The following is a 25,589-nucleotide window of genomic DNA, read 5'->3' as shown; positions in this document are numbered from 1 at the left end:
GCCTGGCAAAGCAGAGCAATGGTTGTTATGGGAATCCATTACATTCCCAGTAGGGGTGTGGCTGCTGCACGCACACTATGGACACAGCTGCTGGGTGAAGATGGGCACATTTACGGAGAAACTGAGAGATGACAACCACCAAAGTGGCGAATAAGCCCACAGACACAAACTTTAACTTTGGAGCCTGAAGAAGGTTTTGATAGAAAATCAAAGATTCTGGAAATCGCAGTTTTCATGAACATGTATTTGTTCATTTCACCATTAACCTGTACCGAAAACCCATATGTAAAATCTATTTATTCTTGATATTGGAGGAGATTTCTCATCCGCATTGTTGTAACTCAACTAGAAGTCTTTAAAGTAGCATCTACCAGGCAATGAGCTCAGAAGCTCCAGAACAACGACCAAACATGCTTTTTATTTCCTGTGCATGCAACATTAAAATGAATAAATCCCACGAAAACATCTTAGAAAAGTACGTTACATCGTGTCAGAGCAGCTGTGTGCGATTGGACGCTTTGATGGTGCTTCCGGTCAGTGTGTTTTATCACAGATCATCTGTTTATCAGTCACCATCAGCCTTATCTGGAGCGAGGGAGCCGTGAGGAGAAGCTCCGGAGGGAGGCCGGCGGAGAGGTGTCGTCGACAAGCCTTCCAAACAACACCATCCCCCACAGACGCCTCGGCCTCTGGCTCCTGCCTCTCCACATCCTCTCTGTCTCCCGCCGTCTCCCTGTCCTCATTCCACTCATTGGTGAATGTTTGTCCTCGTGGCTTTGCCTCTTTTTTGTCTTTTAATGCCTCTCTTGGAAGCGTTTGGCTCTCTGTGGACGTCTCTGTCCGTCTCGCTCCAGTTCGACACGTCTCACTTCTGTCTCTCGATAACTACAACGGCTGAAGCTATAATAACATTTCGGCCGTCCATCAAGCGCAGCCAGCTTTGATCAATAAGCACTTTGAGTCCACTCCACAGCACCGCACTGAACTCAAAATGTCTCCCCTCTGTCTCTGTCAGTACTTATCTCTCTGCTGACAAAGCTATATTAGACTCAGGGGTGGATGACTATTACAATAGATTTCACAATGCATTTCAGCACAGTGTGTGCGTGTGTGTGTGCTGTAAATGAAACACAGAGGTGATCTATAGTAACTGCCCATGTTCCATCCTGAAGGATCTAAAGAAGCTGTAAATCCTCTGCAGGCTGCAGCAGCATGACTGTATCAGCGCAGGATTAAATGGAGGTGTATCACTGTGTCGGTGTTTAACGCGGCTGTTCCTGCGCCGCTCTCTCTCAATTTAAACATGTCAGCCATATGTGAATTCAAAACACGTGCTCTCTGCAAACACGTGCCGCACTTCCAATGTTTGTCTCCGTCCGTCTGAGATCACATGTGACAGTGTTCACTTCAGATGTAAGAGGTGACAGCAAGCCAAGCGGAGGGGTTTTCCGCAGCGCTCGCTCGAAATCATATCAATATTTTTCACATGTGAGAAGTTAATTTCACATAAAGAGAGACAGATGATTCATACGCAACAAAAAAAAAATGCATTTTCAGGTGGAAAATGGGGAATTGTGAGTCCAAAAAGCTCACATGCTTTGATGTCACATATCACGAGTGACTTTTTTTTTTTTTTTTTTTTTTGCTAACGGCAGGAATTTGCCAATTCTGTGGTAACAACACAATAATGTTGAGTCATGCATTAATATTTGGGACAAATGAGGTTGTGGAAATGAGCTAAAGGGGAATCTAACCATGAGCAGACAAGTTTTTCCATTTTCCTCTCAGATAGAAGAAGAAGGTCTCAGCGTGATGATCCCCTCCCATCGCAGTTTTATGCTGTTAGCATCGTCGCAAGTAGTGAAAAATTAAACCAAAAAGTTGTTTTTCTGTTTCACATGAAAGACTTTTACAGGTAAAAGCATCCGGTATAAGACACACCTGTCTGCGGCTATACTGATGGTTCTGTGAGGCTGTTTTCAGCAGCGCTTTGAGCTAAATGCTAACATTAGCATGCTAACATGCTAGCAGTGACACAGTGATGTTTAGCAGCACTTGTGTTTACCTTGAAAGTTTACTGTTGCCATGCTAATATTTGCTAATTCAACACAAACACAACAGCAACGTGCAGTTGATGTCATTAGTTTCCTGCGTTGACAGTCATAAACCAACTGACAGGGAATTTATTTTCAATTTGACCCCAAATTTACCTTAAACTTTGATCCAGTTTCAGTTCATCCAGTGATGATGATGATGATGATGATGATGATGATGATGATGATGATGATGATGATGTGAAGCCCAGATTCCAGTAAAGTTGGGACGCTGTGGAAAACAACAGAATGTTATCATTTTAATCCTTTTTGACAAACTCAACTGAAAACAGCACAAAGGCAATATTGAATGTGGAACGCTCCAAAAACACCTGTTTGGATCGTTCCACAGGTAAACAGGTTGATTGGCAGCAGGTGATAGTGTCATGATTGGGTGTGAAAGGGGCATCCTGGAAAGGCTCAGCCGTTCACAGCGAGGATGGAGCGGGGTTCACCACTCTGTGAGCACATGGTTGGATGAAGGAGATTAATACGACTTACTGTCGACAAACACATTTCGTTTGTTAGTGACTGCATTCTAGTTTTGTTCCAACTTGTATTAATTCACTCAAAACCCGCAAACGTGAACCTCAGAAACATCAAAGGATTTTCTGTACAAACCATGAAGTGATTTTTTTGACCTGCTGGTGGCGCTAGAGGAACAATCGTCAGGTTTCACCCTCTGGGTACTGTGAACATCTGCACAAAATGTTATGGTACATTTAATAGCGGTTGAGAGATTTCAGCCAGGACCATCATCCCCGTCCCTGCAGCCGTGCCGCTAGCGTGGCTAAAAAATGTTATTTCACTTAAAACAATGGAAAATTCTGTGTCCAATGTTTACGCGCTTTGAAGTCACATGTGGGTTTTTGTGGGTAACAACAGAACAATGTTTAGTTTTGCTTTAATGTCTGAGAGCAAATGAGCTAATGGTGATGGAAACAGGAGTGTAGCCATCACCACAAACCCATTTCATCTACCGTTCACTTCACATTAGACAGAAATCCAGGTGTTCCCAACCTTTTTGGCCTGTGGCCTCCCCGTCACAGGTGAGGCCACAGGCCATCTAATTGTTTCTAAATGTTTGTTGTTGAGGGATTCTTGGAAAGAAAGAAATGCTTTTCATACATGTGACGCTTTCAGATTCACTGTCTTAGCCTATATGTCTGGAGAGGAGTTTACAGAGTGGCTCAAATTGAATAAGGCACCTCCTAAAACAACCATGTTTACTCGTGTAATGTCCTCCAGCCTGTGCAGAGCAGGGCTGATGGAATATTTATAGCCTGTTGTGTATATCTAAATGTACATCTAAACATCATTAAACAGGAAATAACATGTACAGTATCACCTGTTATGGAGATTGAATCGGATGAGGAGGAAGAGGAGCGTGTGTGTGTGCTCTTAAACTGCTTATTGTTACGCCTCTGAATCTCAATCACCACTGAAACTAAAGCTCAAATCCCATCAGAACTTCGCTTCCTGTCTCCTGGCTTCCTACTCTTAGAAAAAACAACCTTTGTGGCTTCAGTTTGGCAGTTAAGCTTCAATAAGCAGCGAGCTCTTCAGCGTTCAGTTGGTCTTGTGTACAAAGCTTCGTGGACGACTTTAAATCCTGCGGTTTTCGTGTGCTGTAGACTTAAAAACCACAAGAATGCGAGGAGGCATGTTCCAGAGCTGATCTACGTCAGATTTGATGCTCATGTTAACGTACAGGGCTCCTGCAGAGAGGAAGCTGCTGTCTGATCGCTGCTCTTCAGGAGCACACGAGGCAAAAACATGAAACGAGGTAAACAGCGAAGAAGAAAAACATGTGAGGACTTTCATGCCAGGGCAGGTTTTTATGAATGGCAGGACTTTTTTTTTCTAACTTTCCCTCTCTCTTTTTGTGAATGAAAAACAACTGGAAAATCCAGTATAAAAGCCCGCAGTCTGCCGGGAGCTGATTGGCTGCGGCTGCGCAAGCTCCGCCCGCGGTTGCTAGGATCCCGACTGCCAGGCTTCTGATTGGCTCAGAGAGGGAACCGAGACTTCATTCATAAGTCAGCGTATTCATCCGGACAAAGGCAAGAAATTCGAGCCCCTGAAAGAGGAAATCTACCAATCACGAAGCGCGTCTGGCCCGAGCGAGAAAAGAAGGCTCCTTAATATCTCCAAAACACGTCTGTGAGGGAAATGACAGCACAGCTGGCGCTCAAAAGTCACCCCACTTCCACAAAAACTCACTCAAACTCACTCCAACTGTTACTTTGCGTCGAATTAAAGTTTGAATTCTGCTGCTGCGCGCGACCGAAACGCCGACATCTGTTTCCCGTCACAGCTTCGTCGCTGGACTCTTTCCTAAAGAAAGAGGAGCCTGGCAGTCCGGGCAGACGTGGCAAAAAGCCCGAGAAACAGGCTACTAAATAATCCTCGCGACCTCTCCACGCGTCATGCTCCGTCTGCCATGTTTTTAAACCAGAAAGCGCCACAAACAAGCCGAACAAAAGCGCTTTATTCTGCAAAAACATGTGGAAATAGTCGCTTGTGCTTTTACCTGAAAGTTGAAGGTAATGTGGCGAGCTGTCTGCCACACACACACACATGCACACACACACACATTAAAAAAGGGATTTGTGAAGAGGGCAGCAGCCCGCTGGGTAATCACTCGCCATCACTTCCCCTCGGCATTTTTTGTGAATGGAGCTCATTATGCATGCAGCCTCCACGCAGCTCCATTCACAAGCAGCGCTCCCTCCTCTCCCTGCAGGCTGCGTGGATCTCACTCCACTCAGCCTAAATGACCACAAACGGTTAACGGATGGATTATAAGATGGATGGATATTTGGACCAGCAAGTGCCTTACACTTTAGCAAATGTACGTATGGATGAACTCTTCTGTAACTTCAACGCTTGTTTTTTTGGCCCGTTTTTACGCGCCGGGCTTCATCTCCGTCCGTGCCGCGTCTGCACGACTTTTGAGCCGAAGCAGCTGCGTGTCCGCGGCGGAAAACTAGTTCTCACTTCGCTTCAAACCACAGCAAAATCCCGACAAAGTAACGCGTAGGAAGCGTCGCGTTTAGGCGTGTTTGTGTGCGGGTTTCTCCTGCGGGATGCTTCGGCTGAACAGCGCGTCAGTGTGCGCCAAATGGTCACTTTCTTCGGGCGCAAACAGCGCGTTTGTTTTTCCCCTGAGAAATGTTGTTTTCTGTTCACCTACAGCTGCAGCGGGCTCTCATTTGTGTCTCATTAAAAATATTCTGATTACTTCTTGTTATTTTTATTTATTTGCTTTTTTTTTCTTCCCCAAACGCGTCCAAGTGGCGGCTGCTGCTTCACCTCACACACGCCACACTGAACATGGCTGTAGCTGTTTTGACACTGATGTGCTGGAAATGCCCTGCTGGAGTCTGCTTCTCAATTCTCCTCTGTTAACATCTGTGGGTTTTTTTGCAGAAGTCGCATGGAAATGGGCCCCTAAATAGACTGTTGATGGCAGCGAAAAGGAAGTACATGGACACAGAGTTACCCCCTCAGGAATCTGAAGGTACAGTAGTGGAAGCTCGCAGTTTTGGCCTCTGGTCTCTTTACATGACGCATGTTTACATCATGGTCTATCAACCCCAGGAGATGTCAGTCTGAGAGCTGTGTTTAAATATCATGAGGATAAGGCACATTAGTAAGTCTGACTTGTCATTCTGCTGTGTGCTCATTAGACACTCTTTCTTTTTATCTTTCTCTTCAGACCTCTTCCAGGATTTAAGCCAACTCCAAGAGACATGGCTCACAGAAGGTGAGATTTGCCTGCAGGCTGCTTTTCCTCTTAATTTGTACTTTTCTGTGATGATTTCCACATTAATGATAGTCTGGAGGCTTGATGATGTGTCTGTCTGGGAAGATTGGTGAGCACAGAGGCCTGAGAGATACAACGAATACATCCAATTCTTAATGTGATTCAGCTCTGAAGGAATTACGCATGCTTTAAATCGATCATAAAAATCACAAATTCTGTGAAAGCTCGCTGCTGAGAGGTTTTCTGTCAGTCCCACGGCGTCACAACAAAGTCTTATTAATGCACTTTTACTGAAATGCTTTCATAAAACTGTGGCTTTGCTGAAAAAAAAAATGACCTCCTTACTTTAGCTGAGTCTCACTGGAGAGCCCAAAACTTTCTGATGCAACACACATGCTCATAAACCATACAACACCAAAAAAAAGAGGCCAGAGAGAACACAGACAGGACATTATTAGCTTTGAGCATGTCCTATTTTGGCCATGTTGGCATGTAGCGTGCGTGCCAGCCAGCGGCCAATGCAAACAAACAGGCTGTTTGGCTTGTGTCACTCAAAGGCACATAGCAATGAAATGAGGCCCACTCAGAGGCAATTGTCAGCTAGTAGACTTAATAAGCGCAATGATGATGTGAACCCTAATAGAGTAATTAAACTGTATGTCGAAGGAGGGAGACAACACGAGCTGTGAGTCATTGTCTGTTTTCGGTGCTGTCCTGGAGCTCAACAGTGGCAGGACAGCCGGCCTGAATGTGCTTAAAGCTGCCAGCCAAAATGAGAGCTGCACCAGGAGGTGTGAATTTCGTTGTGTCAGTTGCTTTGATGTGCTTTGATGTGGAGGTTTAAAGGGAAATGCCACTCATTTTTGACATTTAATGTGGACTACATCAGCCTGACAAATGCAGTTTAAAGTCCCGCTCTGCAGGAAAAAGGAGGTTTTTCTTATTGTTGCTTCGCTTGAATGTTCAGTATGCAGAAGGATGCGTGTGCAGTTTGACACCAGAAGGCTGTTTTCACATTTATCTGCTGCTGGTGTGTGTGGGGGGGTGGGGGGTGGGGGACGTTTCTCTGTGCTCACTTTCAATCTGAGTTTTGTGACGTCACAACTGCTTCGGAAACAAATCATGGTTCAACTTCTGCAAGTGTGATGTGGAGAGTTGAAGCGTCCCCTGAGAGTGGACTTTTCATGAAGCAGGAGACATTTTGGGTCTCGCAGTATTCGCTTAGTCATAGATTTTAGATCCTTTTAATGTGGGAGAGGGAGAATGTGTAATTTTAAGAGATGTTTGTGTGGCGCTCTGTTATTTTTAGAGAAGGGGAAATTTCTCATACTTAGAAATATAAAGTCTCAGGGCTTATTTTGACCATGCAGACCAGCAAAGCAGTGAGGTCCGGCTGTCCCACTCAGAGACACCCTGGAAGCGCTCGTGTCTGCCCAAAAACCAGACATTTAAATCGAGCCGCTACCCGTCAGCGGCTGCAGATGGGGAACAATGCTCTTTCCACATTCGCTTTCTCACCTTTTCTCATGCGGCGTCAAAACCAGCAAGTTCACCTCACAGCAGCGTCTCACGCAGACAAAGACACCAGAGCTAATAAAAGTGCAACAATGGGTGTCGCTTCAAAGTTGGAGCCTGTTTGTATTCAGGGATTTCACAATGAAGGCCACCCTTAAAGGTTCAGTTCACCAAAAATGAGCCGCCTCACTACAATGGAGGTGGACAGAATTTAGCTTGACATAAACATTAGTTTGCCCAAAAAATAGTCCCTGTGAAAGCAGCCAGTAGCAGGGGACTCTGCTGAGCTGTTTCAAATGTAAGTTGTCATTGATAAATTTTCCATTCACCTCCATTGTTCTGGTAGAAATCAGACACACATGTGTCAAAAGCTTTGCAAAAAAACCTAAACTATCTGCATGGCTGGACGCCGCTGTCAGGGCAATGAGAGCGCATGTTTTCGGTGAACCAGCCTTTAAAAAGGAGACCTTATTTAATTTACTGAATTTACAAATTGGGTGGCAGCTTACTGTTGAGTCACAAGGACCCAAAAAAAGAAAAAAAAAAAAGCAGGGCAGAAAGATGGAAGTGTAACTTTATCAAAGTGTTATTTAACCCTAAGTACTGGCTTGTTTTCAGCTTCCCCGACTTAGACCTCTCCTTTCCTGTTGCATTAATTAAAGACCTTATCATGACTGATTGCAGTTGTGAGGGATTCACCAAGATTGTAAAAGCTGGGTAGCTGGAGGGAGTTTTTGTTTTTTTTCTACCAAAGGAGAGCGGAAGCCAGGCAGAAAGGGTGAAGTACTGAGTGGCGAGAGTTCAGGAGCTTGTCACATCTTGTCTCATTTTGGCCTTTAGGTTTATATGACTGAGGCTGCTTAGCTCCTCCCAGGATCTCCCACTGAGAGAAAAAAAAAAGTCATTCAAGGTGCCTGGAAGCATCGGGGAGAACATGCGTCTGCGCTCGTATAAACACACTTTCCTTCTTGTGCTGACTTGCATCTCAAAGCCCCTGACGAGGTGTTCCTGGAAACAAATCAGATACGCACGCACGCGCTCACACACACACAGGAAAGTGCACCAGCGCACACCGGGGCTGCGATAATGTTTGATGCTCATCGTCCGTGTTTCTTTCCTCTTCGTGAGGTCCGGCGTGTTCCGTTCTGGACATGTTGAAACCAGTGGAAATGATTGATTGTTGGATCTGCAGAACTAAATATTGGCTGCTGCTCTGTCTCGCACAGCAGCTTTATTTCTCCTCCCCGAGGGCGAAAGTCTGAAAAGTTAAAAGGGGGTAATATTATTATGGTATAGTAATCCACAGGATGCAGAGTTGTATAAGAAATCGATGTCATTTATCTGAACATGCTCCAAAACGCCGTCATCCGGTTTCCTCTGTACAGGAAGGAGGAGTGTGACGACAAGAAAGTGCATTTGAATTTCTTATTTCCTCTTTTTGTCCTGTGTGTCTGCTGCTGTCCCTCTCCAGAGGTTTGCTTTCTGTGTTGTGTATCATTGTCTGGAAATGCTGGATGAAGTGAGAGAGAAGAGGCTGTTTTAGGTTGAATTCTGGGTCAGATTTGGGCTCTCGGGTGAGCTTACCATCACGTTTAGTTGTGCAGAGTCGTGCAAATGTCCATTTTGGGGGGAAAATACAAGAGATGTGTTTGATTATTTATTTTTAAAAGCCAGGATGGAGGGGCTTTTGTCAAAATACTGTCAACATGGTGCCACTTTATTTTGTAGCCCATTACGCCCCTGATTGAGTCCATGATATTTAATGATACCATCAACTTTTCCCTACCAGTTAGCTTGTGCCATGACGTAAGTGTGAGTCCCGGCAATGGAAACGCTTTAAAAAACCCCAGAACCTTGCGGAGCTGGAGCGCTGCCAGGCTAAGAGGTTGCTAGACCTGGTTCTGCTCCACGTTCAGGGTTAGGTCGCTAACTCAACGGCAGGCGGACAGAGTGCCGGCGCGCTCTCGCCTCCCTGGCTGAATCTGACCTCCTCACCCCTTGTAGGGTGTTGGCAGTCGAACAATTTGGGCTTTTCTAACCTGTTTGTGTGACTCAATGTCCAAAGCTCAAAAGGACAATTGTGAATGGGTTTGGATTCCTAAAAAAAAAAGCTGTACAATAGTGTCTGTCTGGCGCTGCTGCACCTGGGCTTGGCACCACTGACTGAGCTTTTTCAGTTAGATCCTAGATGAGTTTCATTATGAGAGAGCGTCCAATGGAGGCCACTGAAATTGGACACCACTGCAGCTCATTATGTTTCACATGCAGATATCACACATACCATAACGCTGCATTGACTGTCTATTTTTACAAATCATTGTAAGCTGCTTGTCTCTGTGACGCTTGCCGTGCACGTTTACGTCTCTTAGCTCGTATGATCTCGGATGAAATGTTGACTTTTCCTAACAGCAAAACGCAGTATGCTCTGTAGAAAACATCAATTCACGCTGAAGAGGGGCTTTAACCTTCACTTTCACTCTTGGTTTGCGTCTGGTTTCCTCGGTCTTGATTCCTCATCTACGCCGCAGATGAAGTCCAGGCTACTTTGAGTTTGTTAGACAAGAGTTCCCAACACTTTGGGACAGCGGCCGAATGTGAAAAGCTGTTTTGTCACACCGCTTGACAGATATCCTCACCTGTTTAGCCAGAACAGCCTGTTTAGTCTCTTTTTCTACAGTGGAAATGGAAATTGTTTAAGGGCAGGTAATGTAAACTTGACCGCTGCTGTACAGATCTTGAACTGTTTGAGTCATTGAGAGAAATTACTACTTGATTAGGATGTCTTAACGGAGACGACGGAAATGTCTTTACCATCTACTGATTGGACGTCGACTTGGCTGTGGGTTGACTTATAGACATTAGATAATTTGGGAAAAGTGGGTTTTGAAATGTGGAAAAAGGATATTATGAAATAAAATGCTGATTTAAATGACTTGCAATAAACTTTTTCATCGTGAGAAGAAGCAGGAAGAAGTAATAACAGGCCGAGCTTCATATGAAGTGATTCATTTCATAATTTAACGATTATATTTTTGAACGCTTTGGGCCTCCATATAAAGGCCAACGCGTGTGTTCAACGCATTTTTTATTGGCTGAAATCTCTCAGCTTCCGTCAAACGTCGATGCTACCCAGAAATATTAAATGTTATGTGAAACGAGGCGGCAGGTTAACTTCTGTGATGGCGTTCAGGCGCCCCGCGTTCTTGTGCATTGATCAATATGTGAGCAAAGTGCAGACACGCTGCAATAATCGTGACGTGAAGGTCGCCTGCGTGAAGCCCAGCCTGGCCCTGCTTCCCATTTCAGGGAGCAGGAAAAAAAAGCAGAATGAGGAACGAAATGAGACAGAAAAGGGTCAGATTTGGTCAAAAATACAACCATGGTAATAATAATAATAATATTAAAGTTCTGATTTTTTCCTTCTAATTTCAGCTCAGGTTCCTGACAGTGACGAGCAGTTTGTTCCTGATTTCCATTCTGAGAACTGTGAGTAACCCACTTTCAGTTTCTTTGTCCTCTCAATATGTGTATAAATGTTCTGTATGTGTGCCCACGCTGTTAAGTGGATTTTTACATGCCCCAAAAATCTGATTTTCTGACCATATGCTGTACAGATCAGATCTCTTTTTTATTGTTTATTCAATCAGGTATTGAGTCATGCAACATACAGAGCTGTGCATGGACAGTCTCAGCCGTCTTTCTGATTTGGTCAGTTGGCCTGCTCGTGTAATTCCGGCTAAAGTATGCATGTCATGAGAAAGTGAGGATGAAACTGGTGGTCAGATTTGGGCTGTGAAACCACCAGAGGCTTAGGTGCGGATACTGTAACCCGCTGATGTTACAGTAATCTCTTTGCCAGACAAAGCTGTGCAGAAACAGGCGGCCTAATGAGCCATCATGAAGTGAATTTGGATGCCGGCATTATGTGCTGCCGTCATCCATTTGCATGCCTTTGAAAAGCTGAATGGGTACGGCCCAGGAAACCAGTAAAAAATTATTCAGGGCCCAGGTACAAAGATGGCCCTTTGTGCACATCGGAAGGTGTAAAATGGAAAAGCAAATTCCTGGGCTGCACAACTGAGCGGCTATTTGAATGACTTTCCCTTTCTTGTTCTGTGTCGTAACAATGGCTGTTCAGGATCTGGGTGGGAGTACGTGTCGCTCTGCAAACAGTTTTTTCTGTCCCATTCAACGCCCCGCAGGCTTCCCCATCTTTAGCAACAACGCTGAAACGGTCAGGAACAAAAAGAGAGCTTGAAACACCTCGAGAATAATCTCATCAGGGTTTGTACAAGTCCTGGAAAGTTTGGAGAGGGCGCGTTTATTTTAACAGCTTTTGATGTTGCTTTAATTTGAATATTCTCAGAAAAAGCTGTTTCATCTACATAATCACCCCTTTAAACCACAAATCTGTTAATATTTGAAGTGAAATTAGCTAGCATTAAGTGATCATGACCGAAAGAGACAAAGTTAACGTGAACAGCTGGTAAAATAAACAAAGTGGCAGTAAACATTGGTCGCTGTGGGCATGTAGGACTTTAGATGTGATGAGAGAGGCTTCCGGAGTTTGGAAGGTACCTTGAAAGTGCTTGAAAAGGCCTTGAGTTTCCCTCCTGAGAAGCTGCAGGAAGCCAAAGTAAAAGTGACAGCTCTCAGTCCCGCTCAAAGGCGCTTCCTCTCGTTGAAGCCCATGTGTCTTTTGTGTGTAAACATCATGTGATTTAAGCAGCTCCGAGCCGCAGCCGCTCAGCCCCTCGGTGACACATGCCCTGCGCAACATTGTCGCTCTGTGTTGGCCAACAATGCGGAGGAGGAAGTGCAGATGAACCCCGGGGCACGCAGAGGCCATGTCTACTTAACCCCCTGACCTGTCAGCCAATCAGCTGTCAGGCCTCAGCTAACGGTTGACCAGGGTATGATTTGCAGGGTCAGGAGGGCTTCGGTTTGACGGGCAGCTCACTTAAATGCCACAGAGACACTCCCGCGTTGACAGACAGCGTCCCTGCTGGTCGCAGTCAATAGCCGCGGAGTCCAGTTCGAGCGTCTCTATTCAGCTTCGACATCTGAAAAATTGAAGCTGACAAGCGACTATAAATATATTCATCTTTGTGCTTGTTCTGAATGCTGTGCGCGGCCCATTAAAACATACAAAGGCTCGTCTTTTCCCATGCTGAACTAAAGGCATTCTCAGCATCTGGTGTACTTTAAAAAACAGGTGACTCACCTGTTTTGGAAACTCGAGCACATAAAAAAAGAGGCCTAATCCCAGGTGACCGGAATATAATTGAGGCTTGCATTGAAAATGGCGCCCTGCTGAAATTAAACATTGTTGTTTACTGAGTCAGGTTGTTACCTGCACGGGCGTGGCGCTGGCGAAAAGAGGGAGCCGATGCAACGGCAGAGGAAGAGGACGTCGAAGCACTGGGACATGGCGGAATGCTAGATTAGGGAAGGGGGGGGGGCGAAGGAGGGATTGTGCAATACCTGCACATCTGGTAAATCTATCTCATCTGGTTCATTCTCCCTCAGTTCGCAGCTAACAAGCGTGCTCTGTCTGCAGGCTGCCATTGAGGGAAGGTTATGCAAACATGCAACTTTTATGTACTTGCTGACCTGCCTGTGTGTGTGCTTAAAGGTAATTGGTGATATCAGCGCATTGCAGTTTTTCCAATGAACTGCCGAATGCATGGAAGTCTTAAAAGAGGTGATGTCAACCTCCAGCTCATCAGGGGGAGAGGAGGATTGATGTCTGGTTTTGGGGGCTGACAGCACCTTCAGGGGTTATCCTCGCCTGACGCTGGCCTGTCGGACTGACTCCTTTGTCTGTTTGCCGCCTGCGGGGACCAAACACACGGAGGTGTCAGTCAAATTCATCGTGCACGTACCTCATTAATACGGCCTGTGCATGTCACTGCTTCACTTTTTGTGGCGAAAAAGTCTGAGAGGCTTCAGCTGGAGCGTTAAGCGAGGCATCGCCTGCGCCGAGAGCTCGTTCTTCTTTGTCCAAGTATGTTGTTTACACTTGGAGCAGCTCGAGAGATGTGACCCATTCATAAATTTTCTTCCCTGTGTGCGTAAGAGGAAGTGTGCCTCTCCCTCCCCCCGCTCTCCCTCAGTCCTCGGCTGCTCTCTCCTTCGGTCTTCATTCATAAAAAAGCCCTACAGTACTACAGATCTCCCCCTCTCTGACACCCCCCTCCTCTACAAGTGGATACTCCAAACCCCTCCCTCCCTTCCTGTGTCTGTACAAACTAAGTCGAATTTAAAAATCTGGACACCCTTCCCTCCCCTTTCCCTTTTCTCTCCACCTCTCTGTCTCTCTACGCTCACACTGAGTGTTCCAAGATGTGAACTAATCCAGCGATTTCAGAGCTGTGTGGGACGATTGTTTAGTTTTGTGCCTTGCAGTAATTATATGGGAAGTTGTGGCTATAGAATGCCGTTACAGTGCTTTTCAGAGAGAAAGCAAGAAGAGAGCGGAGGAGAGGAAGTAGAGAGGGAAAAGAAAAGTATGGCAGCTTTTGCCAAAGTCTGAATCCTCTTTATGATTTCTATATTTTGTGTTTTAATGCTTTATGTGCAAGGTTTTCTGCTGTTATACTAGATTATGCTGCAGGGCTGCACGGTTAACTTTAAAAGTCAGAAAATGTTACTCAAATCTTCATATATAATTTGTCCACAGCCCAAAGATTTTCAGTTCATAACCAGACAAAGAAAACCAGCCTGCTTTTATGCTTAAGAATACACTTAAATTATTAATTAATGCTGAAAAAAGCTGCAGATTAAAAGAAAAGCAGCACAAAGAAAAGCTCCAGTAACTCCGCTCCAAGCAAATCCTCCCAGCAGTGCGTCTCTCTGCCTCTGTGTGTTCTGCTTTGTCATGAATTCACAGCCTTCCTCTTGTTTGGGTTGTTTTCCTGGATCAGAACTGGCCCAATCAGGCCCTGTTTGGAGCATGGGCCGATGGCGAGCGGAGCCCCTCCCTCCCCGACTCCCTCTCTCCCCAAAAGAGAAACATGCAGCTCAGTGTTCTCCACTTTCCAAAATACAGCTGCTATGCAACAAAGTGCGCAAAAACAGCCAGGTGCCTGCCAGACGTGCACGGACGCCGCGCGCCTCCTCGCTCCGGGGAGGCCGGCCCTGCGTTCTCGCCGCTGTTTTGTTTTGCTTTTAGTAAAATGGTTGATTTCTCTCATGTGGAGAGATGATTTCTTTTGACAGCCTCTCATCCACTTACTCATGCGCACACATAAACACACTTGGCCTGGTGAACGCACACACGCGCGCACACACACACACAAACTTCAGCCCTGCAGTTTTATGAATGGGTTGGTTGTGAAAGACTGGCTGAGGCAGCAGATTGAGTTCAGGGGAGTGAACCTTCATTCATGACATTGGGGGACGTTGCTCCACCGCTAACAACACCTATGAGAGGTAGAGAGCTCATTTTTCTGTCAGCCTTCATCCGGCTACATTTTCTCCAGATTTAAGCTTTTTGTTTTTGGCGTGTGTGTCTCCAGTCTTATCTTTTTTTTTTTCTTCTTTGCTGTAATTGCAGTCACATCTCAAATTTTAAAGCATTTCAGTTGAATTTATTTTGGGTTCGGCTCCTAAAAAAAGGACTTAACACTTAGCGCTGGCTTACAACATTATCTAGCCACATTTAGTCAATCAAATCCAATGAAAATGGGTTTGTAAAGGCCAAGCATGGAGAGTAATAGGCGTTTAACAGCTTCCAGTGGGGGAGTAAAAGCCGTACCTCCGCGTGTTGATTCAGAACAGCCCTGTCAAAGCCAGGAGGCCGCGGGGATTTGAGCCAGGCAGCACAGCCCGAGTGTCAGCAGCATAGCTTTGTGAATGGACGGCAGTGTGTGTTTTATTACAGGGGAGTGAGGGGAGGTGTGTGTGGAAGGAAAAGAGTGTTTGTGTGTGCGCGCTGCTGCGTCCTCGCGACGCTCATGCGTGCCTGTACATTTCTATGCCGGCTCGGCTCTCTGCAGCTGGAATGTTTCCTCTTTTCGAAAGCGAGCGGAGACCAAAGAGAGGAACAGATGCTGCGAAAGAGACGGGCGAGGCCGTAAAAATAACAGTAGTTGAACTTGAAGCAGTCATTAATAAGAAGACACTGGGAGTGTGTCAGCTGTGCATACACAGCAGTGATGGATTCCGGTTTGGACATCTTGTCTCTTGATGGACAATCCCAGTTTATCACAGTCTAGTTTTGGCCGTCATTCATATGGACAATAATGAGAGTGTACTCACCTCGTTGGCGAGGTCTGGAGATGTGAACCAAGCCTATGTGGAAGAGAAAAAAAGGCAGATTATGATCCAAACTGTCCATTTCAACATCCATCACAGTTTATAGACAGGCCTCAGCTCGGTTTTGACTCACCGTATTGGTGTAACATGGGGTGTGTTCACGTTGGTTTGAATCCAAATAAAATGCTTTGGGTGAACTTTTGCTTCTGAAACCAACAGTTTGACAAAGGCACTTCAGGCCAGGAGTGCAGAGGTGATTAAGTCAGCAGGATTTGAGCTGTTTTGCGTAACTTCTGTCACTGTTTATTCTCCTCGTTTGAACAATGATTGTTTCTGGCGTGACAGGATTTTCAACCTGTGCACAACAGCTATGAACACTTTTGCCTTCAGCTGTGACACCTCGTACGAACCACGTGGTTTCAACCCCAACCTTTAACCTTTCTGACCATCTAACTGCTTGTGTTTCTTGCACCCTATGGGTTGTTATATCTAATCATTTACAAAGTAGAGAGTATGAAGTGATCGTCCTGGTCAAAATGTAAATGAAACCCAACTTCTAACAAAGCAGAGTATCCTTCAGGAGATGCTTCTGCTGTCGTCTCTTAGCCAGCATTCACACTCTGATCTGTTTTCCACTCACAAATGCCTGCCATGTGCACACATCAACACACCACCACACACGGGTGGAGGAGGTGGCTGCAGGGGGTGGACCTATATAACCTGCTGACACAGGCCAGTAGGTGTGTGGAGCGAGCTGAGAGCCAGCGTACGGCCGTATCGATCCACGCTGATCCAGGAGAGCGGTCGGAGGAGATGGAGAGGGTTGATAGATGACTTGATAAAGATAAAGCGCAGATAAATCAGCATGAAGGCAGATAGGGGAAGGAGAGGGGTAAGAGGGGGTCAAACGTGCCGTGAAGCATTACGGTCGAGATCCTGATCAGGAACTGAGGGGGGGTTGCGAGAAGAGCGGGAAGAACTGTGGATGTGGCATGTGTGCTGATAATTTCACACAAGGTGTCCCGGCCTTTCTGTGTGTTATCTCCCTCTGATAAGGCCTGGAAACAGCAGCTCCAAACACACGTACAGGCATGCGCTGCCACATGGGCGAACAAATAAATGAAACCCACCCCTCCCTCGCATCCACGATACCCCGGTGGGCGGTGGGAGCTCATTATATCATTTCAGTAACAGTGTGGGGGTGGATCGATCGCTACATTAAACATTAAGAGGGGACAGCTATATTGGGGGCTGAGGGATTGAGAGTGAGGAGTCAATATTTTGCCAGATTAATTACATCCAGCCCTCGCCTGTGACGGGCTGTCCCTCTCGCAGCACATGTCCCGGGACAGGGATGTATTGTATCGGGTCCACTAAACAGCAGTGGAGCAGCGAGATTTATGACTGGTCAATGGCCATTTATAAAAAGCCAACGCGGCACAATTGAAAGTCAAGTGGACAATAGGGAAAACGTGAGATGTCAGAACATTTACCGATTAAAATTGCGATCCCTCGATGCTGCCAAGACCATGGAAATATGAAAAGTATTAATATATTTTGAGTGCGTTTTTTCCCTTTTCCGATGCCGTGGTTGTGTAAATATACTGTAAACTCTTACTAGGACTTGGACATTTTCCTTCGCTCAAACCATTTTTTATGTTCCCCTCAATCACGTCCCTGCTCAGGCTGAATATCCATCTCTTCTGGAAAAACAGAGCAATTATTTACAGCACCCTAACTGGAGTAAATTAGGGCTCTTTGTCCATGGTTGATATCTCATACCAGCGCTGACGGATCGAGAGTTCATTGAGAAAAAAGCTGAGTGTTCAGACGAGAACATTCCCATCGCCGCAGACAGATGCTGCCATCTATTTCCAGTTGACAAAAGGGAAGTGAAACCTTTAAGTCTGCAAAAACTTGCTGTGCTACTGCCTTTCTCATGATGGGTCTACATCCTGTTGGCCAACGCAACATGATGCACCAAAAAAAACGGTTTTAACGACCAAACAATAACTAAATAAGTAAATAAAATAAAGTTTGTGAGAAGGGCCACAGGGCCGTCCCGGCCAATCAGCTGTTTCACTGATACCATTGTACTTTCCATCAATCTCGTTAGGCTTGTTTGGCAGGTATCTGACAACCATTCTTTAAATATTCAAGGAGGCTGAAGCATTATCAGATGAGAGAGGACGACCTGTAAATCAGATAGAGCGGACACTAATGGATCCAACACTCCTGGGCTCCCTGAGCAGACAGATACTGAAGCCACTCTTGGGCCCGTTGGCTCTCAGAGATGAAGATGAGTTTGTCAGTGCTGGCCGGGCTGCTTTTCTCTCTGTATCTTCCTGATTGTGCAGTGACCTGAGAGGCACACACACACATGTCCAGCACATGTTTCCATGCATCAGTGGAATGACTGGATACAATCTGCAGTCGAAACGGTCTGGATCATATTGTACCGCCTCGCTTCCCTTCCCTCTCTCGCCCTCTGTTTCTCTTTCTCACTCGCTCTTGCACAGGATTTTTCCATTGAACTATAACCCACAAAGCCAAAACACAGAAAATACATATGTGGTCAAAATCGAGCAGACCAGAATCTGACTTTCTGACATTTGTTAAACCATATGAAATCTAAAAATGTATAATAATGGTGTGTGTAAGTAGTATTCAGATCTCTTACTTAAATAAAAGTACCATAGTGTAGAAATACTTACAAGTAAAAGTCCTGCATTCAGAACTACTACTACTACTACAAAAATATTAATATTAAAATGCTCAAAGTACCAAAAGTCAGAATGCATTTCAAAATAATATATGTTGTATTTTTGTATTACAACTATGCATCATTGTGTGATTGGCCTTTGTAACTGCTATTTAACTATATTTAACTATAGTGCCTACTGCTGGGTGGCAGAAATACGTTATAATATTAATTGATTAGCTTTTGTATTAATTGTCTGACTCTGCGAAGTAGTTTCAAACTAAAGCTGTCAAAATAAATGTGGAGGAGTAAAAACATTTAAAATGTAGTGAAGTAACGTATATTAGGTCAAAAAAAGAGTGGGTAGACAATGTTGTGTGGTCCTTGACGCCCCTTAGATATGTTAAAAAATTTCATTTGTGTGACTTGTGCAACTTTACAAAGGTAGCAAACCAGCTATAAACTAGCTTGTGAATTAGCCACAGTTAGCTTCAGCCAAAACTAAATGTTGTTTTCTCATTAGTTTTTTCCTGTTACTGAAAAATAGTAATTTTGATGAACATTTTTTATCATCCAGTTTTATATCATATGTAAAGTACCATTGAGAAGGAACACCAACTTAGCTACTTAGCTAGTCAACTGAAAAGGTTGGCTAGCTAAGTAGCCTAGCTAGCTGTTAACTGCAATTTTAGCTTCTTATGAAGGTGGAATTTAGGCTTTTTGTGTTGTGAGGCTACTTTTGCTATTAACTTTTAACTGAATTACTTTAACCTACATTAAGCTTGATTTGAACTTGCTGTAATTATGTAATGTATAGTTATATATAAATATCATATTCAAATATTCATTCTCCTCATCTGTACAAGACCTACAATCAGATTCATCTCACGGCAAGAAGATAACTTAGTGTGAGAAGTCAAAACCTGTGTACAGAACTTAAAAATGACCATGAAAGTATAGGTTATATCTAATTTATAATGCATGTTTTGACTGTCAAATACTTTAAAATTACGCTGTTGGTTGTCCCTCTTACGCCTCCCTCTCACCACCACGTTTTCAGCTAAGCAGCTAATGTCATTTGCAACCCATGTGAATCAATAGCTTCCTTTTTAACCTTTAAAACCATTGTGGCATAATTGGCATCCTTGTTCTTATTGATCCGTCACCACATACAGGGAGAGAACCAGGTGTAGCCAGCTTGCTTTTAGTGTGCAGCATACTGAGGCCTCGTGCCGCTTGCGCCGCCACATATCATGTGGGATAGGAACCAGATCTCCAGATAGCCCTGCAATGGATCCTCTAAGAGTAAGACTTGAGTTGTATTTGTATGATTGGACCCATTAAGTGTATATTTACGCTACGCTCACATGTTCCTCAGTTTAGCAAGCTCCAGTCACCCTGTTTGACACTGGGACTGATGTCCAGTGAGTTATTGTGAACGAGGCTGTCATGTCCTACAGACTTCCAGAGGCTTAAGACTTGGCCAAGTCGCCCATAAACATCCAATGTAAGACTCTCCAGATCCACTGCTGTCTTCAAACTGGATTTCCCTACGCTAGGGCCTTTAATGGTAGGAAATACTCAGTCTAAAATAAGATGGGGGAGTTCATAGCGAGGTCTCGTCAAACAGCTCCTTCACAAGTGATATTGAACGTTTGGTATGCATTAGAGTTTAATCCCCTGATTTTGTATAGATTCTAACAAAAGGTGTCAAAATTGTAGATTTTGAAGGTGGATTAATGAAATTTGTAACGCTGCAGTCTTAATATATCTCCACAATCCTTATTTATGTACAAACCAAATTTTTTTGCACAAGCTCTAATAGTAAATCTCTCGGTCAGCGCTGTTTGTGTTTTTTAGGAATCCCACAGGAATCCAATAGTGCTTCCCGACATGGTCCGCACCACCTCCGTATGGCTCAGCTGAGGGGCCCATTGTGCAGAGAGAGTGTATGTGAGTGTGTGTGTGTGGGGCGGGTGACATCCCTGCTCCTGCGATTTGTTTGTGGTGGGTGTCTGTTGAATGGGACCCCCCCATGTAATGATCCCTCTACTTCCTAAAGCACTCAACCATGACCATCACCTTTCACCCTGCATCCTCCCCCTCTAAGACCCTACATTTACATATGTAAAAGTCCACCTCCACCCGCCTTTAGCTGGGGGTCATCTCTATACCTAGAGCTCAGAGAAGGAAGTGAATGGGAGATGGTAAAGAATACCAAATAATAAGGAAGGAGGAGATGCAACAAGTTTGAAGTGAGGAAGAACCCTTTGACCTTATCAGTTCAGGAGGTGCTGGGAATCTGCTGGAGGGGCGAGTGCACACCGAGGTGCAGACGTAAATACTCACATCTATACTTTACTATACTTCTGCACTATCTCAAAATGGTCTGTTTTAAAAGGCAACAGCTATTGTGTATTGTATCTGTCTTTTCACTTCTAAACACCTTTCAGGTTCCTCACTCTGAGCTTCAGTTCACGACCCGACCCTCCCCCCTCGGTGTAGAAAGAAACAATGAAATATGAGGATCTCTGCGAAAGGGTGATGTAACATTTAACAAAGCAGTTAGAGGAGGTCATTTTGCCCCAAATAAAAGCAGGAAGAGAAGGGAACCTGAAGAACATAACTCTCCCTGGATCCGTTTACAAAACTGCCACCACCTTATAAACTTTAGCAGCAAATTTGACATCATCTGGACAAGGAGATTTACTGTAATATGCCAGAGAGTTTGTAATAGTTGGTGGAGACCAGAGTTTGTTTTAATTTAAGGACTATTTTTGGAACTGCATGTTAGATTAATTCCCGAATTATGTTTTTTAGGATTTAGGGATGGCGATGTTGGTCCATTGCTTTTGCCTATATCTCAACAACTAGATGACGGATTGCCATGAAATTTGATTTGGATATTCACGCCCCCCCAAGGAGGAACTGTATTTTTGGCAATCCCCAAACTTTCTCTGACTTTGTTTTTTGACCAAATACTTTCAATAGCATTAACACCAGCCTCAGCTGCACTTTGTGTTTAGTGCTAATTAGCTGATGTTACCATGCTAGCATACTAAGATGGTGAACATGGTCAATGTTAAACCAGCTAAACATCAGCATGTTAGCATTGTCATTCTGAGCATTTTAGCATGCTAGCACACTAAGACGTTGAACAGAGTCAATGTTATACCTGCTAAACATCAGCTTGTTAGCATTGTCATCGTGAGCATGTTATCATGCTAGCACACTAAGATGTTGAACAAAGTCAACTAAACATTGGCGTGTTAGCTGAAGTACAGCCTCACAAAGCTGCGTTCATGGCTGCAGCATCCAAATCTTGTTCAAATTTGTTTCCTAATCAAAATCACAACGCTCGAAGCATCTAAGTATGTCGCATTTTTCAATTTTCTATTCAACTCTTTGATCCTTAGCTTTATAAATTGGTGTATTGTGAATCAGAACATCAACCACCTCCATCTAATTGGAAACGCATGCGACGCAAACACACAGCAACAGCAATCACAGGCAAGTGCGCAAACACAAAAAAAGCTCTCTGATGCTCATTTGTGAGATTAATTAATATTTCATAGAGGTCACACACTGATAGCTCAAACACACACACACACACAGAGCCCTCCATCTACAGCTGACGCCGTTCCCGGGCCGGACTGTTTCAAATGGAACATCCTCATAAACCGAGAGCCACATCAAGGGCAGCATTCCTGCCAATCGCATTAGTGGCTCTACTTGGCTGCACTGCGACTGGACTTGTGTATACTCTCTGAGGATTGTTTGCAGTTCATGACCATGGAAGAGAAAGGGGGGAATGTCAATAGACAAACACACTAGTATTATTAGAGCGGCAGTCATGTGCCACCCTCTGTGTAGTAGCAGACGAGCTGCCGGAGACTTAGAGGAGGCTGGAATCCCATCGTGTCTGTCTGGGAAATCTGGGTAAATGCTCTCTAATCCTGTTGATCCTCCCCTAAAGCCAACACTTCCTCACCTGCCTGCCTGCCATGGGAGAGTGAGTACAGACCAAAAATAGGGAGGTTATGATGATGAGCAGTGCTGTTTGATAGTTGGACTCATTTTAAACATGTTCCCATTCTGACTCAGGAAAACAGGTGCAGGTGAAATAAACACCTGCGCGGCGACAGGAAGGAACCTTTTCAAAGCAGAAATGCACAAGAATCTTAATGTTTTAATTCTTTTCTTTTAGCTCACAAGATTATGTAGGCGTGGCCGTTTGATCCCACAGTCATCACTACTTACTAAAGAAGATTTTAAAAAACGGCCATCAAAATTTCAAAGAGATTTTAGTTTCCCTGATCAAAATCTCAAAATTTACAATCACATAAATCAGAAAAAACAACAAATCCTCACTTTTGCGAAGCAGCAATCAAGTGAATGTTTGGTATCTTTAGCTTTTAAGTGATTTAAACGGTTCATAGATTATCACAGTTTTGTTTTTGAGTTAATCTTTAATCTTTTTGTCATCCCAAGAACGGTTTTTAAACAACTTTCAGCCTGCAGATCCTCGAGGCTGTGCGTGGTTTAAGTCACTGTAATCTTTTCCCACTTTTTGTTCACTCCATTCTTCCTCCTTTGCTTTTTCACTTTCAGCCTCGCCTCAGAGGAGCAGCCATCTCTGGCCTTCCTCAGTCAGCCAGACGTCTTTCTCCTCCTTTTTTTTGTGAATGGACGACAGTATGTAATTACCTGGGCTGAGCTTTCAGTGTGGCCTGCTCCGTCAGCTCCACACCCACTGCGCGCGCACACACACACACACACACACACACACACACTTTCACGAGCACACACATAGATACAGATGGGCCGTGATTGCTAATACACACACACACACACAAACGTGCACTCTCATACTCATGCACACACATAAATACAGGCCTCCCCAGCTGGAAGTGCACAGCTGCTGCTGTTTACCCTGTCGGGACCAGAAAAACATCCTGTACAGTTCTCCGGGTGAAAACCTCCCCTCACATAATAAACACAAGCCCTCGGCACAGTTTGAAGCTCCACTTTGGGTGGTTTCTGTGGCCATCGAGGCAAAGGTCCCCTCCAGCAGTCCTGCTTGATAGACAGTTTGGTGTGCAGCAGATTGAGCGGATGCCTTTGGGGAAACATTTAATGGCAGAAACGTTAAATATTTTGGACGTTGAGGGAATATGTGGCACTATCAGGTTATCATCCTGCTTTTTTGTGACCCTCTTACAAAAAGCAAGCTACGGCCAGCATCTGGATGCCAATAGCAAAGAATGGCGAGATGCAGAATCCGTGTACATGCCGCTCTAACAGAGGTGTGACATTTGCTCTCATCCGTCCGCAGACGTCTCTCTGGCCTGTAGCGTTGTTTAGCTTTAAGAGGAAGTTTTGGCTGCTGTTGTGTCTGGAAGAGCGAAGAAAAGTGGGCGAGGACACTCTGGGCTTCCAAATGACTGCTGGAATGCGGTCGTGTGTGAGCGTGTGTGTTTTTGTGCGCCTGTCCTCCTCAGTATGTGTGTGTTTATACGCGTATGCCTGCTGCCTTGTGTTTTGCAGTTGACAGTCACTTAAGCATTTTGGCTGGCACGTAAAAGAGATTCCTGTGCAGACAGAAGTATTTGCTGTTGCCTTTGAGCTTAACGACAGTAGTATCGGGGCAGGGCCGAGCGAGAAAAGAATACACAAATCATGCCGTGTGTGTGTGTGTGTGTGTGTGTGTGTGTGTGTGTGTGTCAACCCTCATCTCTGTTTTCTTCTCTTGTAGCGGTGGCATTTCACAGCCCTCCAGTCACTATCAAGAAGGAACCGCAGAGCCCGGGCTCCGACCCCAGCCAGTCCTGTAGCCACAAGCAGAGCTTCAGCTACCCCAGTGGAGAGCAGTGCCTTTATGCCAGGTACCTCAGGATGTGTTGTTGGTCTTTAATAGAGCCTCACAGTGTTTTAAAAGGAGCAGCGCACCCAAATTGCAAAACAGTATAATGAAGTTGAAGGGGGTGTTGCTGATGTTGTTGCTGTTGATGTTGCTCACAGCGCTGAAAATGTAAAACAGTGTCGCTGTTGCGCTGATTAATCCACAGAACATGCTGATAGCAGTTTTCAGGGACTAGTTCCTCAGTGGTAAGCTGTCCATTGTCGATAGCACAACACTTTGGGCACCACAAACAAAACCGTTCAACGCACTGAAGCGACGGCAGACATCTCAGAGGCAGATATCTCAAAACAAATAAAACCAAAATCATCTACATCTATGTCTAAATACTGGTAAGATAAGTGAGAAAATGTGCCTTTCGGTGATTTGGGCAGAGCCACCGAGTGTTACACTGGTGTGTTATTACGATTAACACTGCAGTCTAATTTACTTTGCATCATTTTTTTTCTTCTCTCATCTTCTTTCTCTCTGTTCTGAGATAAGAGCAAAGAAGACACTTGTCATTTCCTCCTCTGACATCTTGTCTGCAGCAGCTTCCTCCCAGCTTTTTTTTTTTTTAGCTCTAACATATTTGGAGCAATTCTTAAATTTTATTAGAGAACTGAAACATAAGTTGATTTATTGTCTCTCTTTATATTTACTGACATCTTTTATTACCGAGGGCAGAATAAATGAATCAATAACTTTATTTTACCATTCTCAGTAACAACAGTTCTCCTCGTCCAGTGGCCCAGCGACGGTCAGCTGTCCTGCATTAGTGAGCTCAGCTGAAACACTGACCACTCGTTATTGACCACCAAACCCCCCCACCATTAGTTCTGTTTGTTGTATTGACGGAAAACATACTACAACTAGCACCCTTCCCCACTGCAACCCTGTTGTGATGTGCATGTGTGCACGTCCTCATGAGTGCGTTCATGTTTTCCAGTGCCTATGAGCAGAAAAGGGCTGCAGGGGGAGCCAAGACCTCCTGCCCAGGGACCCCCATGTCTCCTATGCAGCAGCATTACTCCCCAAAACCTGCTACGGCCGGACGGCCTGATGCTGGCTACATGAACCCTGCTGCCACCTCCCAGCCACTGCCCAGCAACAGTTACCCCATCAACACCAGGTGACACACCACGCAAGTCTTGGCAGCAGCTGACATTTTACCACATGCATGACTTTCAAATAACTCATTTACCAGAGCAGCAAATGTCTGCAAATGGGTGACATTTTAATTGTAGGCATTGTACACAACACATTAAATTATTTCTACATAATTAAACTATAAGCTACAATTATACAAGTTTTAGAGTGGAAATGTGAACAAAAAGTGCATTTGGAACTTTT

The 25,589-nt window shown here is 44.7% G+C and overlaps 1 protein-coding gene across 1 annotated transcript in view; it reads left to right on the top strand.

The window, feature by feature from the left end:
- Positions 1–4,764: 4,764 nt before the first annotated feature.
- The window catches only part of etv4 (ETS variant transcription factor 4), a 29,530-nt gene continuing 8,705 nt past the window's right edge, over positions 4,765–25,589 (top strand). Inside the window, exons 1-6 of the mRNA XM_070990342.1 lie at positions 4,765–4,947; positions 5,526–5,616; positions 5,815–5,862; positions 10,810–10,863; positions 24,093–24,222; positions 25,186–25,368. Of these exons, the coding sequence (XP_070846443.1) occupies positions 4,891–4,947; positions 5,526–5,616; positions 5,815–5,862; positions 10,810–10,863; positions 24,093–24,222; positions 25,186–25,368 (563 nt within the window). The 5' untranslated portion in view covers positions 4,765–4,890. The remainder of the gene's footprint in view (positions 4,948–5,525; positions 5,617–5,814; positions 5,863–10,809; positions 10,864–24,092; positions 24,223–25,185; positions 25,369–25,589) is intronic.

Source organism: Chaetodon trifascialis, chromosome 21 (genome assembly GCF_039877785.1).
Source record: "Chaetodon trifascialis isolate fChaTrf1 chromosome 21, fChaTrf1.hap1, whole genome shotgun sequence".
Classification (NCBI taxonomy): Eukaryota; Metazoa; Chordata; class Actinopteri; order Chaetodontiformes; family Chaetodontidae; genus Chaetodon; species Chaetodon trifascialis.
The sequence above is the reverse complement of the archived record's forward strand: the minus strand, read 5'-3'. Positions and strand labels throughout refer to the sequence as shown.